The following is a 16,400-nucleotide window of genomic DNA, read 5'->3' on the forward strand; positions in this document are numbered from 1 at the left end:
AGTTACAGTTCATATAAGGAAATCGGTCAATTGAAGTAAATGAATTAGACCCTATTCTATGAATTTCACATGACTGGGCAGGGGCGCAGCCATGGGTGAGGGACGCAGCCAATCAGAATACATTTTTCACCACAAAAAGGCTTTAATACAGACAGAAATACTCCTGTTTCATCAACTATCCGGGTAGCTGGTCTCAGACAATCCCACAGGTGAAGAAGCTGGATGTGGAGGTCCTGGAATGGCGTGGTGACACGTGGTCTGTGGTTGTGAGACCGGTTGGACGTACTGCCAACTTCTCTAAAATGACGTTGGAGGCGGCTTATGGTAGAGAAATTATCATTAAATTCTCTGGCAACAGCTCTGGTGGACATTCCTGCAGTCAGCATGCCAATTGCACGCTCCCTCAAAACTTGAGACATCTGTGGCATTGTGTTGTGTGACAAAACTGCATATTTGAGTGGCCTTTTATTTTCCCCAGCACAAGGTGCACCTGTGTAATGATCATGCTGTTTAATCAGCTTCTTGATATACCACACCTGTCAGGTGGATGGATTATATTGGCAAAGGAGAAATGCTCACTAACAGGGATGTAAACAAATTTGTGCACAACATTTGAGAGAAATAAGTTTTTTGTGCATATGGACATTTCTGGGATCTTTTATTTCAGCTCATGAAACATGGGACCAACACTTTACATGTTCACGTTTATATTTTTGTTCAATAGACAGTATATTGTCAGTATATCATATCTATATTGTCAGTATATAATATCTTCTTTAATCCAAGATGAAATACAAAATGCAAACAACAGCAATAATGTATTATTATAAGAACAATCTGTACATACAATTCAACATTTGCAGTACTCTCTGCAAACAATGTGTTTGTCTCCCTATAATGTATATAATCAACTGATATCTTGATATATCAGTTTTCCCAAAAATGAGGGGGGGGGCTAATGCAACTTCATACTGCACATTATTGCTTCTACAATTAATGCTTCATTGATCAAGTTTAAGGGCCGGTTTCCCGGACACAGATTACCCGTAGTTCTGGACTAAAAACATGCTCGACGGAGAATCTCTATTGAAATAGATGTTTTGGTGCTGTACGAGGCTTAGTCTATGTCCGGGAAACTGGCCCCAAGCATCTTAGTAAGCTTTTTATAAACATGATTTGGCACATATACTGTAGGCCATAATAAAGTGATGGTCATGTATTGTCTTGCATCACAATCTCTTAGATTTCATGTTGATCTAGACAAATGGCTGCAAGGTTTTTTTTTAAGGCTACAACAATTGCAACATCTGTGGTGATAAAAACAAAGATTTTAACAACCCCATCAAAACAGATGATTAAAATTATAAAGGTCCAGAGCAATGATACAACCGTCTCCATTAGAATACACTTGACTGTCCACCCTAAAGTCAGTTTTAAAAATGTTCACATGTTTTTCCCCCCTTGTCTCTTCATGTCAGAATCACTGGGAAAACAAGTGTTTTCCAACCATAGAGTACCAAGGCCAGGCCTCAGACCAGAGGAGTGGGTAGAACCTCAGACAGATTTGACCTTGCGTCTCTGGGTGACCCATAGCAGGATGGAGACCAGGACTGTAGAGGCCCCTAGAAGCCCGAACACCTGGATTATAGGGAACTTCCCCTGTCAACAACAGAGACGGACAACAACAATGTGACTCAGTGTTACCATAGCACATACGCCACAATGGGGTTTCGTTTGAAAGGCTGTGAGTTCCCTCGGCAATTAACGCTCATTCCATCTTCAACAATCAAGAGTTTGGATATGAATGAATGTTGTTGATGATAAAAGTTAAAGCCATTGTCTTGACAATAACTAATACATGGATGATGTGGTGTACTAACAGACCTCTCGAAGACACTTGTATCCATGGAAGTCGTCCACACAGCTACACTCAAAGAAGCCCGGACCGTACGCTGCACAGAGGGAGTTCTCAGGGCAATTCAACGCTGTAGAAGGGGGGGGGGGAAAGGGGAATACCTAGTCAGTTGTACAACTGAATGCATTCAACTGAAATGTGTCTTAAGCATTTTACCCAACCCCTCTGAATCAGAGAGGTGCGGGGGGGGGGCTGCCTTAATCGACATCCACGTCTTCGGCGCCCGGGGAACATTGGATTAAATGCCTTGCTCAGAAGCAATGTTATGTGGGAAAAGCATAGTCTCTATGATACTTTATAAACAGATATTATGTCGGTAACGATCCACAATGCCAACTATAATATTGATGCCAGATCACTGTATTCAGAATCACAGCTAAGTTGACGCGGACATTTTAATTTCCCAACGTGAGTTTAAAAGGGGGAATCTGTAATTGGCACATACATTTTTGGACTTCTTAAATTAATGACATACAGCACACTGATTATTGAAGAATATAACTTATAAAATGCCTCATTAGCTTTGTTCAACTTTGGCCGTCATTAGAACAAAATATATGCTGTTGTTTTTTACTCCAATGATAGTAAACAAAGTCATTGCAAAGAAACACTGTATTGCCTCAAAATGTGGTTAAAACTATAATTTGATATCAATTGTCTATGAATTTGAGAGTGGTTCCATTTCCCCACAGCCCCATCTTTCTATTTACCAAAACAGTGGTGGGGTGCTCACTTTGTTTTTGTCTTTTCAACTACTAGGCTACTTCTTTATTAAACACAACAACATGGATCATGCAACAAAAACAAAACCTTGACAGTGACTTACACAGATGTCCAGTCTGGTTGCAGATGTCCTTCTGTCCTTCACAGTGACGTGTGTCCCCTTTGACCTCCACTTTATTCCATGATACATTGCCTCCTGGACAGGCCAAGTTGACAGGCAGAATCCTTACAGAAAGGATATAGGCTCATTAAAATGTGTGAATTCTATTCCAATAAGGAACTGATTGGACATTAAAATGTGCATTGCAAGGTTGGACTTGGTAACACAGCTCAGTGAGTTGTACTTACAGGTTATCCAGCTGGATGAAGCCTTGAAACAGTGAATTGTTCAGTTGAACTATGGGGTTCAGTGAGATATCTCTGTGGAAGAAGAGAGAAAGTACCACAGGCTATATAAAAACATGAACAAACTGATCAGGTTTGTAGCCTAAATGTAAAACGGTCTGTTTAACATACATCATTGCAGCTGTTGATGCCTGTTGAAGGTCCTCGACATGACTTAGAGAACAATTTGATAGATCCAACCTGAGTGTGAAAACAGAGTGGGATAAATAACGTTTTTAGGGGAAATAAACAACATAATGTAACATAATGACAATGAGACATTGGCTACAAGACAAGTAATCAGTTGGTATATTTTACTAAACAGTTGTTACATGTTATTATAGTTGTTGAATGTTGCTAAATGTGGTATTACATCAAGGGAATAATCACTGAGTATTTTGTCCTGTGGGCAATTCACTGGAACTGCCAAAGGTTACAAAACAAAGCCTGGTGTTGTCAAAGCACAATTTCCTACCCGATGACGTAGTCAGCATTGCTGGTGTTTTCTTTTCGCAGCAGGCAGCAGCATCCGTCAATCAAGCCCGCAGATGCGGAACAGAACTGGCCCAGCGCGGTGCTATTCTGCACTGTTCCGTTGCAGAGGTGGCATATCTGTTTGTTCCGCAGAAATTCACAATATAGAGAAATTCACAACGCCTTTATCAACATCAACAACTGATTAAGAAAAAAAAACAATTTCAAGCCACAAATCTCTGTCAATGTAGCAGGCAGGCTAGCAGCAGACAGTTATTTATACCCCGTTTACATCGTAACGTATTTCATTACGCCGTAGGTCATCTTCACGGAGTCCTGCAACCGCTTCTGAACCGACACGTGTAGTGTTTGTAACGCAATATGGAGGAGATGCTGTGTTTTTTATTTAACTAGGCAAGTCAGTTAAGAACAGATTCTTATTTACAATGACGGCCTAGGAACAGTGGGTTAACTGCGTTGTTCAGGGGCAGAACGACAGATTTTTACCTTGTCAGCTCGGGGATTTGATCCACCAACCTTTCGGTTAATGGCCCAACACTCTAACCACTAGGCTCCCGGTCGCCCCCGTGTCTCGTTAGAGATCGCATTTATTTTGGGACATTGCAAAATGACCTTTTCATTCAAGATAGGATACATATATTGTTTCAGGTGATAATAAAACATGTTTTGTTTAGTTACATTTTCCTCAACTTGTTTCTCTAACTTTATAGCAAGTCAAGCTAGCTTGCACTGCAGAGCAGCTAGCTAGCTTAAAGCTAAGCTAGGTTGAAATTACCACTGTAGCTAGCTAAAAGCTAGGCTAGGTTGAAGGTACCACTGTAGCTAGCTAAAAGCTAGGCTAGGTTGAAGGTACCACTGTAGCTAGCTAAAAGCTAGGCTAGGTTGAAGGTACCACTGTAGCTAGCTAAAAGCTAGGCTAGGTTGAAGGTACCACTGTAGCTAGCTAGAAGCTAAGCTAGGTTGAAATTACCACTGTAGCTAGCTAAAAGCTAGGCTAGGTTGAAGGTACCACTGTAGCTAGCTAAAAGCTAGGCTAGGTTGAAGGTACCACTGTAGCTAGCTAAAAGCTAGCCTAGGTTGAAGGTACCACTGTAGCTAGCTAAAAGCTAGGCTAGGTTGAAGATGCCAATGTAGCTAGTGACCTCCACCTAATAATTAAAACAAACGCCATTACCATCACCAACTTAAACGGAAACGGAAGGCAACATTAAATTGGCTTAACAGCCTATGTGTATTATTTAACATTACCAGTAGTGGTGTGTGGGTAAAATCACTGGGGAAGCCCAGCCAGAATATTCATTGATTTATAACCATGGAGAGTTACTGCAAGTCGCAAAGAAAACTGGAGCTGCCTCCACTATTCCAGCACCATTTTAACATCATCAAATCACTTACCTTAGTCTAATACATTGACAACTAAAAAGATACTGAAAACAATTTAGTCCAATCATCATATGCTAAATACGATGTGTCTGTCCATGGTTCTGATTTCTGTGTGTGGTTTGCAAATAAAAAACATGTTGACTCACATCTACTTGTAGAGAAATGCCAATGCCATCCTCCTCTCTTTCATGTTGACCAAACGGTCTATGACTGTCATACATTACATTTTATTATAGTATTTGTTGTCCCTGGCTACCTGGCTAAAATGCTTGCTCGCTAGCCTAACTTCCATTCATGGGCAACGTTAGCTGGTTAACATTAGCCTTCTACATCGAGCTACATATTGAACTTCCATCCTCTCAGGCCAGGGGCACAATGTATGAATTAATGGTTGGATCAGAATTGCCATTATAATCATTGGCCAATACGGAGAATTAGGTAAAACCACAAGTCAAAATCCCTTTCTTCATCCATGGCTAATTTAGAAAAGGGCCAATTTTAGCTAGCTAGCTAGCCACCAGAGGACAATAACACAATTAGATGCAACAATTTAAGTTGTTTCTGTCAATGACGTATGAATGGGATCTGATAGGAGTGAAGCCAAATCCAAACTGGCTTCCCTTGACACATTTTTTGGGGGGTGTGTCACGACCATTCACAGTTGAGCTCACTCACTTTAGCTCAACGCTGATTGGCTATTTTATACCTTTTTTTGTATCAAGGGAGGCGAAATACTCACGGGCTTCCCTTGCATTCAATTATCGGGGGCGGCAAACAATGTCATACTTTTTTGGGCCAGACAGCATCGAATAGATGGCCTACACATACAGCTGTTTCGCTCGCTTTCTTCGGTAAGATACATTCAGCCTCTTGGATATTGAAGGAAAATTATGAAACATAGAGACAAACGATAAATTATTTTGTTTTTTCTTAGTGAATTTTTTGGGGAAGCCTGGATTCACTTGGCATCATTGAATACACGTCACTGAACATAACTATTCAAATAGTACTTATAGGAATTCGTTATGGTTTTCAATGTGCTAGATATCCCATAAAGCCACCACCAAAACCACATATTTTCATCTAGTTCTTCTACTGAAGATTATGTAAAGTTTTTAAAATGTCAATGTATGTGGCATCCGCATCACAACGGAGCCTTCGACTGCAATGGGGCGTTGCGATTCCACTCCGTTGTGGACGTCCCCATTGAAATTAATTTCATCCGGCATAACATGCTAATGTGAACAAGGCGCCGGATATCATGCATTTCAATGGGGACGTCCACAACGGAGTGGAATCACACCGCCCAGTTGTGGTTGAAAGATCTGTGTGCGAGATGGATGCCACTTTACGACATCTTCAGTCCAGACAGAGTCCGTAGAAGAACAGGAGGTTACCAAACTACAGAAGATGAAAATATGTGGTTTTCGGTGTTGGCTTTATGGGATAGCTAGTAACTTGTAAACAATTACCCATTCATATAAGTACCATTTTAATAGTCATGTTAAATAATACACATTGGCTGTTGAGCCAATTTGATTATAATACTTTTGCCTCCCGTTTTAGTTTATTTAGTTTATTGTGACCCTAATGTCGTTTGTTTTTATGATATTTATTAGGCGGAGGTCGCTAACGTTAGCTACAGTGGTATTTTCAACTTAGCGTAGCTTTTAGCTCTGCACTGTAAGCTAGCTTGACTTGCTATAAAGTTAGAGAAACAAGTTGAGGAAAAAGTAACTAAAACAAAACATGTTTTATTATCACCGGAAACAATATATTTATCCCGTCTTGAAAGAAAAGGTCATATTTTGCAATCTCCCAAACTAAATGCGATCTATGACTAGAGACCGTCTCTTCTCCATATTGCTGTTACAAACACTGCAGATGTCCATTCCCTAGTGGGGCAAGACCCCGTGAAGATGACGTAGCGCCCAATGAAATATGTCAAGATGTAAATTACAATAACAACAATGAGTGTAGCCAAGTAGCATAGTAGGTACAATGTAACAATACAATGTAACACATCCGAGTGTATAAACAATGTAACAACTATACTCTTGAGTGTAGCAGCCGTTGCGCAATGTAACAACACTTCTGAGTGTTGCCTACTAGCAGCAGTTACAATGTAAATAACAGGTTATGGCGCTGCGCAGCATTCCTGTATAGCATAGAGCTGAAGCAGACCCTTACCTGTAACTCAGTCAGTTGATAACCCCCATATAAATATAAATGAATGATTAATAAGACCACTGCTGCATTCTGCTGGCTGGATCCAGCTGTCATTTTTGAACGCGATAGTCATATGATCAATACAAGATAAACATGTGACTGTAAGCGACTAAAATCACGGACGCTTCCTTAATACACTCGCGTGTCTCCTTGTTTCGTTTCCTTTGTATCATTGTCTGATCTCTACAAGACCTGGATTGGTTAAATCACAGTATGGTAACGTGGGGACATCCGGTATTGCTAGTTCTATTATCAGGTTATCAGTCTTTTCACATGAACGAATGATCAATAAGACTGAGACGAGAAAAAAAGAAAGAAAACCAATCCGTGTGTGTTTGAAAGCAGCCAGTGCTTCATAGCGTTACAAATTGTCCGACCTTTTTGCAGAGCCCAGCCTATAAAGAGGATCTCATATCCAAAATATTGTACACCAATATAATATGTGTTGCATTATTCATTAACCATATTTCTTTGTTTCTTGCCTTCAAAACAAAGAAAATGGACAGGCCTGCATGGCCAAAATACCTAATTTCATTATTTAAAAAAAAAAATTATTCTAAAATAATTTAGTTATTAAGAAAACATTTCAATTGATTTTGGAAGCTGCCAGATGATTGTTCTCAAATTCACCGTCATCTGACCATCCCGACACTCTGAAATATACCATTACAGTAGAGGGGTCAGAAGACGATGAAGAAATAATTTACGTAAGGGATTTGCAGCTGTTGTTAGAAAACATAATATATAGCCTATGTTATGTATGTCTTGCCTACAGATTAAAATACATGTATATTATTCGTGGAAATTCCTTTAAAAAAATTGGCACATTGTTGTTTTGTAATGTCTAAAATAAATGTGGTCCCCTCTACCAAAAAAATGGTTTGGACCAGAGGACTGTCGCAACGCTTCTTGAAGAGCGATTTGATACATATTGGTTACATTATTGCTTAACGGCTACAATGTAGTCCGTTTTCTTGGGATTTGTATCACATTTGGTCTGTTTCCTGACTGAACTGCTTGCTCGCCAACCAATGAAACCTATGAACCAATGAAACCTAAACCTGATAACTTCAAGACGCAGAAAGAGGCAACAAATGTAACACATCAGTGCTTGTTTTCCCTGTTTTCACTCTCTCAATCATACCAGTGTGTTGAGAACAACATTGCCATGAGCAACAATAGCGGAATCGGCGGTTCGCCTTCAAAATAAAAGTCCCCCATTGAAACTGACGCAAACGGATAAAAATAGTGGTATCATGCCACAATTGGACTAGATCATGCTAAAACAAGCGTTGAATGTTGTTATATACACTGCTAAAAAAAATAAAGGGAACACTTAAACAACACAATGTAACTCCAAGTCAATCACACTTCTGTGAAATCAAACTGTCCACTTAGGAAGCAACACTGATTGACAATAAATTTCACATGCTGTTGTGCAAATAGAATAGACAAAAGGTGGAAATTATAGGCAATTAGCAAGACACCCCCAATAAAGGAGTGGTTCTGCAGGTGGTGACCACAGACCACTTCTCAGTTCCTATGCTTCCTGGCTGATGTTTTGGTCACTTTTGAATGCTGGCGGTGCTTTCACTCTAGTGGTAGCATGAGACGGAGTCTACAACCCACACAAGTGGCTCAGGTAGTGCAGCTCATCCAGGATGGCACATCAATGCGAGCTGTGGCAAGAAGGTTTGCTGTGTCTGTCAGCGTAGTGTCCAGAGCACGGAGGCGCTACCAGGAGACAGGCCAGTACATCAGGAGACGTGGAGGAGGCCGTAGGAGGGCAACAACCCAGCAGCAGGACCGCTACCTCCGCCTTTGTGCAAGGAGGAGCACTGCCAGAGCCCTGCAAAATGACCTCCAGCAGGCCACAAATGTGCATGTGTCTGCTCAAACGGTCAGAAACAGACTCCATGAGGGTGGAGCAAATTCTCTAAAACGACGTTGGAGGCGGCTTATGGTGGAGAAATGAACATTCAATTCTCTGGCAACAGCTCTGGTGAACATTCCTGCATTCAGCATGCCAATTGGATGCTCCCTCAAACCTTGAGACATAAATGGCTGTGTGACAAAACTGCACATTTTAGAGTGGCCTTTTATTGTCCCCTGCACAAGGTGCACCTGTGTAATTTATTATTATTATTTTCTTACCTTTATATAACTTGGCAAGTCAGTTTTAAGAACAAATTCTTATTTACAATGATGGCCTACCCTGGCCAAACCTCAACACGGACGACGCTGGGCCAATTGTGTGCCGCCCTATCGGACTCCCAATCACGTCCGGTTGTGTTACAGCCTGGAATCAAACCAGGGTCTGTAGTGACACCTCTAGCACTGAGATGATAGAGGCTGTGCCACTGGGGAGACCCAATTGACTGATTTCCTTATATGAACTGTGTGGTAAACCGTGAGGTGTTGGATTGAGCGTGCAGAGATTGACACAGAGGCTTTAGTCCGCAAAAACAACTTCACTAAAACAGAAATTAAATATAACAAAGACAATCACTTCGGTTTGGCTCGGTCCTTCTTCTCTACTGTGACTTGGTGTCGGTCTCTCCCCGTTCTCTCCCGTGCTCCTTTTATTTGGCCTCCACGGCTGGTTGGCACTTTCCTCTAATTACCTCCACTTAGAGCTGTCCATGTCGGGGTGCCCAGCTCCCGTATTCCCAGCAGAGGGAGCCAACGTCGCCTCACGTACCTCCCAGACCTCACGTACATCCCAGACCACGTATTACCCAGACCTCCTGTGATACCACAACTGTAACTCAGTAAAACCTTTGAAGTTGTTGCATGTTGCGTTTATATTTTTGTTCAGTATAGTTTTATTAATCAAAATAAAATTAGGCGTGTTGAAAGGTGTAGCCTGGACTCCAACTTGCAGACTGAAGTAGAACAGTAAAGTTATTTTTAAGCTGAGTTTTATTCATAATGAAAATATATTTCACTGCCTGTAAATGTAAAAATGACTGTATGGATCAGTTGAGGCAACAGCTTGTATTTGGAAACATACCAACATTTCCAATAGCTACACTCACTGAATACTGGAGGGATTCTAGATCTTTCTGTGCATCAGGTTTATTAAACTGGGCCTCCGGTTTTATGCTTCTTGCATGGGTTGTTATTCAGGGAAACTATTTTGGATTTCTTAGCAGATGGACCTTGAGAAGACCTACGGGGGAGCTTAGGTGGCCGGTTTGTTTTCTGCCATGTTTCTACCATGTTTCTGCCATGTTTCTGCCATGTTTCTGCTATGTTTCTACCATGTTTCTGCCATGTTTCTACCATGTTTCTGCCATGTTTCTGCCATGTTTCTGCTATGTTTCTACCATGTTTCGGCCATGTTTCTACCATGTTTCTGCCATGTTTCTGCCATGTTTCTACCATGTTTCGGCCATGTTTCTACCATGTTTCTGCCATGTTTCTACCATGTTTCCGCCATGTTTCTGCCATGTTTCCGCCATGTTTCTGCCATGTTTCTGCCATGTTTCTACCATGTTTCTGCCATGTTTCTACCATGTTTCTGCCATGTTTCTACCATGTTTCTGCCATGTTTCTGCCATGTTTCTGCCATGTTTATACCATGTTTCTGCCATGTTTCTGCCATGTTTCCGCCATGTTTCCGCCATGTTTCTATGGGTTGTGGCTGTGTCAATTGTTTTTTTGATAGCTTCTTCTGGATTTTTATACAGAGGACTCTCTCATAAACTATAATCAAAGGGTGCAATTTAGTTATACACTCATCTGATCTATGTTTTTTATATTCAAAGTATAACATTTTAGTATTTTTAAACATAGCCCCACTCACTGCTGTGCTTTTTTGATTCTGACTTTATTTTGTAGGATACTGACGAGAATCTCTGTAAATGTCCTGTCATAAAGTCAAACCAGATTGGGATTACAGGAAGGAAATTAGTTTATAAACTTTTGTCCATAGTACTGTTTTTTTTTTTATCAGTGCAATGGACAATATCTTCGAGGGCCTGCTTCCTGATTTTTTTCAAAACACTCACTGAATGGTGATTTAGCTTTATCCTCGAGTGCTTCTTTCCCAAAGTCCTCCTCAGAGTTATCAGACTCCAAAACATCCATGCTGTCTTGTTTTTCCTCTGGAACAGAGTTTAATTTGTCTATTTAACTCTGTAGTTTATCTAAGCTGACCTTCACCAATATTGAGTTACTTTATGCTACCTAAAGAGCTATGCAAATATCATACACAATGGATTTAATGTCATCTTGACTTGGTAGAGTTCAACAGTAAACTGAAAATGTACTTGCCCATCTTATACCTCTCATCCTTACCTCTGTACTGGGACTTACAAAGTCCACTAGCCTGCCGTATTAAATTACTTGTACAGACCTCTAGATCTGTTTAAATGGCCACTACAGTAACTATTTTCCAACAGTGCTGCAATTATGTCTTCATAGTGTCCCTATTAAAGACTTTCATTCCTGCTATGGATCTATCACTAGTACAGGCAATGTAAAACCCCAATATATTGTATTTCTGTGGTATTTATGCTGACTGAGGAACACACACACACACACACACACACACACACACGGCTTTCTATTGCATTCAGAAATTACTCAACCGTGTGTGTGTGTGTGTGTGTGTGTGTGTGTGTGTGTGTGTGTGTGTGTGTGTGTGTGTTCCTCAGTCAGCATAAATACCACAGAAATACAATATATTGGGGTTTTAGATGAAGTAGAAACTGCAATTTTTCATAAAGCGAAACATTTTTGTTGTTCACTTTAGGATGTGATTATACCACCCAGGGGCGCAACTTTCACGAGCGATGGGGGTGTCATGTCCCTCCCAAATTCTGAAATTGCATTTTTTTGTCCTCCCCAGTTTTATCATTGCAATGTGATACAAAAAACAGCAACGGTGTGCTTTAGGACCATGCGTATGCCTCAGAGTGGTAGCCTGAACCACATGGCAGAAACATGGTAGAAACATGGCAGAAACATGGTAGAAGGACCAAAGGCTGTCAGGCTGTGTGAAGGCAAAGCTTCTGGAAGGATGGCTGGACCAGCACAGAAGAGCATAGTTCAGTGTGTACGTGTTGCGCTCTTTCACCGAGTTGTAAAAGCAAGCAGAGCAGAAACTGGCTACTCTTTAGTTTACTGATGTACAGTACCAGACAAAAGTTTGGACACATCTACTGATTCCAGGGTTTTTCTTTATTTTTACTATGTTCTACATTGTAGTATTATAGTGACAACATCAAAACAATGAAATAACACATTATGGAATCATGTAGTAACCAAAAAAGTGTTAAACAAATCCAAATATATTTGAGATTCTTCAAAGTAGCCACCCTCTTGGTATTCTCTCAACCAGCTTCATGAGGTAGTCACCTGGAAGTTAATTTGTGGAAATTCTTTCCTTCTTAATGCGTTTGAGCCAATCAGTTGTGTTGTGACAAGGTAGGGCTGGTATACAGAAGATAGCCCTATTTGGTAAAAGACCAAGTCCATATTATGGCAAGAACAGCTCAAATAAGCAAAGAGAAACGACAGTCCATCATTACTTTAAGACAGGGGTGGGCAACTCCAGTCCTCGGCGGCCTGATTGGTGTCACACTTTTTCTCCATCCCTAGCAAACACAGCTGATTAATCAAATTGCATTCTAAACTGAAGATCATGATTAGGTGACTATTGGTGTGTTAGCTGGGGCTGGGGGTAAAACGGTGACACCAATCAAGCCCTCGAGGACTGGAATTGCCCACCCCTGCTTTAAGACATTAAGGTCAGTCAATGCAGAACATTTTAAGAACTTTGGAAGTTTCTTCAAGTGCCGTCACGAAAACCATCAAGCGCTATGATGAAACTGGCTCTCATGAGGACCGCCACAGATAAGGAATACCCAGAGTTACCTCTGCTGCAGAGGATAAGTTTATTACAGCTACCAGCCTCAAAAATTGCAGCACAAATAAACGCTTCACAGAGTTCAAGTAACAGACACATCTCAACATCAACTGTTCAGAGGAGATTTGGTTGAATCAGGCCTTCATGGTCAAATTGCTGCAAAGAAACCACTACTAAAGGACACCAATAAAAAGAAGAGACTTACTTGGACCAAGAAAAATGACCAATGGACATTAGACCAGTGGAAATCTGTCTTTTGGTCCAAATTTGAGATTTTTTATTCCAATCGCCGTGCCTTTGTGAGACACAGAGTGTGGTTCCCACCGTGAAGCATGGAGGAGAAGGTGTGATGGTGTAGGGGTGCTTTGCTGGTGACACTGTCAGTGATTTATTTACAATTCAAGGCACACTTAACCAGCATGGCTACCACAGCATTCTTCAGCGATACGCCATCCCATCTGGTTTGCGCTTAGTGGGACTTTTTGTTTTTCAACAGGACGTTGACCCAACACACCTCCAAATCAAATCAAGTTTCAAATCAAGTTTATTTTATATAGCCCTTCGTACATCAGCTAATATCTCGAAGTGCTGTACAGAAACCCAGCCTAAAACCCCAAACAGCAAGCAATGCAGGTGTAGAAGCACGGTGGCTAGGAAAAACTCCCTAGAAAGGCCAAAACCTAGGAAGAAACCTAGAGAGGAACCAGGCTATGAGGGCTGTGTAAGGGCTATTTGACCAAGAAGGAGAGTGATGGAGTGCTGCCTCAGATGACCTGGCCTCCACAATCACCCGACCTCAACCCAATTGAGATGGTTTGGGAAGAGTCGGACCACAGAGTGAAGGAAAAGCAACCAACAAGTGCTCAGCATATGTTGGAACTCCTTCAAGACTGTTGGAAAAGCATGAAGCTGGTTGAGAGAATTCCAAGAGTGTGCAAAGCAGTTATCAAGGCAAAGGGTGGCTATTTTGAGGCATCTAAAATCTAAAATCTATTTTGATTTCTAAAACACTTTTTTGGTTACTACATAATTCCATATGTGTTATTTCATAGTTCTGATGTCTTCACTATTATTCTACAATGTAGACAATAGTAACAAATGAAGCCTTTGAATGAGTAGGTGTGTCTAAACTTTTGGCTGGTACTGTATATTGGTAAAAGTCACCTTGTCTGAGAGAGATGTCCAGGGTTATCAACACGTCACACCAGGGTCATTCTACACAAAACACAGCCCTTCTTTTTTTAATGGAAAAACGTTTGGAACCATTTCCCTGTTTGACCGTCAGGTTTTATGGGTATTATGACACTGTGGGGCTATATTAGTCTCATAGGTGCAACAGTGCATGAGGTTGGCCTGGAAATAGCAGATTAAAACCACATAAAAATATGTTGATGTACACTACATGGCCATAAGTCATCGCCTTTAAATTAGTGGATTCGGCTATTTCAGCCACACCTGTTTTTTTTTGTTTTTTTATTTAACCTTTATTTGTACAGGTTTTTCTCATTGAGATAACATCTCTTTTTCAAGAGAGACCTGGTCCAATAGCAGCAGAGGGAACACAGTTTCAGACAAAACAACCTACATACACTAACACAACATTAAACAAAACTATAAACACACATACAGTACAACAATTACATATTACATTAAAAACACAAACATCTTGACTAAAAACAGCTGTCCTTAAGACAATTACACTCTTCTATGATATATACATCGATCAGGTGTTTAAACTCCACCAACGAAACTAGATCATCACATTTAAAATGTTCAGGAGAGAATTCCAGGACCACGGAACTAAGTAACTAAAACTATTTCTACCATGACCTGTTCTAATTTTTGGTAGTGTCAGAAGCAAATGAGAATGGGACCGTAATTGATATTTATTTACCAATCTGACTAAAAAAGAACCGAGATAAAATGGCATTTTACCCAACATGGCCTTATAAATCAGTGTATACCAACCAGTGTTTAAGACTACTCAAGGTCAATGACGACCAGCCAACAGCGCTGTAGAGATCACAATGATGTGTTAGACGCTTTTGATTTGTAATGAACCTGAGGGCTGCATGATACACTGAATAAAGCGCTCTCAGGTTAGTGGTTGAGGCCTGCATATATTTAACATCACTAAAATCTAAAACTGTCAGTAATGTACATCATACCAGCTCCTTCCTGGCCCCCAAAGAATGTGTTTCCCCCAAAGAAAAACAAGCCTTATGCTGACAGGTGTACACAATGAGCACACAGCCATGCAGTCTCCATAGACAAACATTGGCAGTAGAAAGGCCAGTGCTGAAGAGCTCAGAGACATTCAACGTGGCACCGTCATAGGATGCCACCTCCCCAACAAGTCAGTTTGTCAAATTCCTGCCCTGCTAGAGCTGCCCCCGGCCAACTATAAGAGCTGTTATTGTGAAGTGGAAACGTCTAGGACCAACAACGGCTCAGACACAAAGTGGTAGGCCACACGAGCTCACAGAACGGGACTGCCGAGTGCTGAAGCACATCAAGCACAAATCATCTGTGCTCGGGTTCCAATACTCAGCCGCACACAAGCTAAGATCAGCATGCGCAATGCCAAGCATCATCTGGAGTGGTGTAGAGCTCGCCATCATTGGACTCTTGGAGAAGTGGAAACGTATTCTCTGGAGTGATGAATCACGCTTCACCATCTGGCAGTCCGACGGACGAATCTGGGTTTGGCGGATGCCAGGAGAACACTACCTGCACCAATGCATAGTGCCAACTGTAAAGTTTAGTGGAGGAGGAATAATGGTCTGGGGCTGTTTTCCATGGTTCGGACCCCTTAGTTCCAGTGAAGGGAAATATTAACGCTACAACATACTATGACATTCTAGACGATTCTGTGCTTCCAACTTTGTGGCAACAGTTTGGGGAAGACCCTTTCCTGTTTCAGAATACCAAGGACCCCGCGCACAAAGCGAGGTCCATACAGAAAGGGTTTGTCGAGAATGGTGTGGAAGAACTTGACTGGCCTACACAGAGCCCCGACCTCAACCCCATCTTTGGGATGAATTGGAATGCCGACTGCGAGCCAGGCCTAATCGCCCCACATCAGTGCCCGACCTCACTAATGCTCATGTGGCTGAATGTTAGCAAGCCCCCACGGCAATGTTCCAACATCTAATGGAAAGGCTTCCCAGAAGAGTGGAGGCTGTTATAGCAGCAAAGGGGGGGACCAACTCCATATTAATGTCCATGATTTTGGAATGAGATACTTTTGGCCATATAGTGTGTGTCGATTATGTGTATAGAGTACACTTCTGGATAAACAGAATTCAGTTTTTCCTCCAGGTTTATTTCAAATTTCTGCAATGTTGCCAACTAGCTAGCTTACGGAACAACTTTCATTCAATCATAAATCTTGCT

General features: G+C 41.3%; 1 protein-coding gene across 1 annotated transcript; it reads right to left on the reverse strand.

Moving 5' to 3' along the window:
- Positions 1–641: 641 nt before the first annotated feature.
- On the reverse strand, positions 642–7,298 carry LOC120038848 (all-trans retinoic acid-induced differentiation factor-like). The gene is made up of 7 exons (XM_038984436.1): positions 7,091–7,298; positions 3,498–3,634; positions 3,155–3,223; positions 2,987–3,058; positions 2,742–2,863; positions 1,885–1,985; positions 642–1,659 (listed from the first exon to the last, which is right to left on the reverse strand). Exons 1-7 carry the CDS (start codon positions 7,181–7,183, stop codon positions 1,555–1,557), a joined length of 699 nt encoding a protein of 232 aa, XP_038840364.1. The 5' UTR covers positions 7,184–7,298; the 3' UTR covers positions 642–1,554.
- Positions 7,299–16,400: the final 9,102 nt, after the last annotated feature.

This window comes from Salvelinus namaycush, unplaced genomic scaffold (genome assembly GCF_016432855.1).
Source record: "Salvelinus namaycush isolate Seneca unplaced genomic scaffold, SaNama_1.0 Scaffold240, whole genome shotgun sequence".
Classification (NCBI taxonomy): Eukaryota; Metazoa; Chordata; class Actinopteri; order Salmoniformes; family Salmonidae; genus Salvelinus; species Salvelinus namaycush.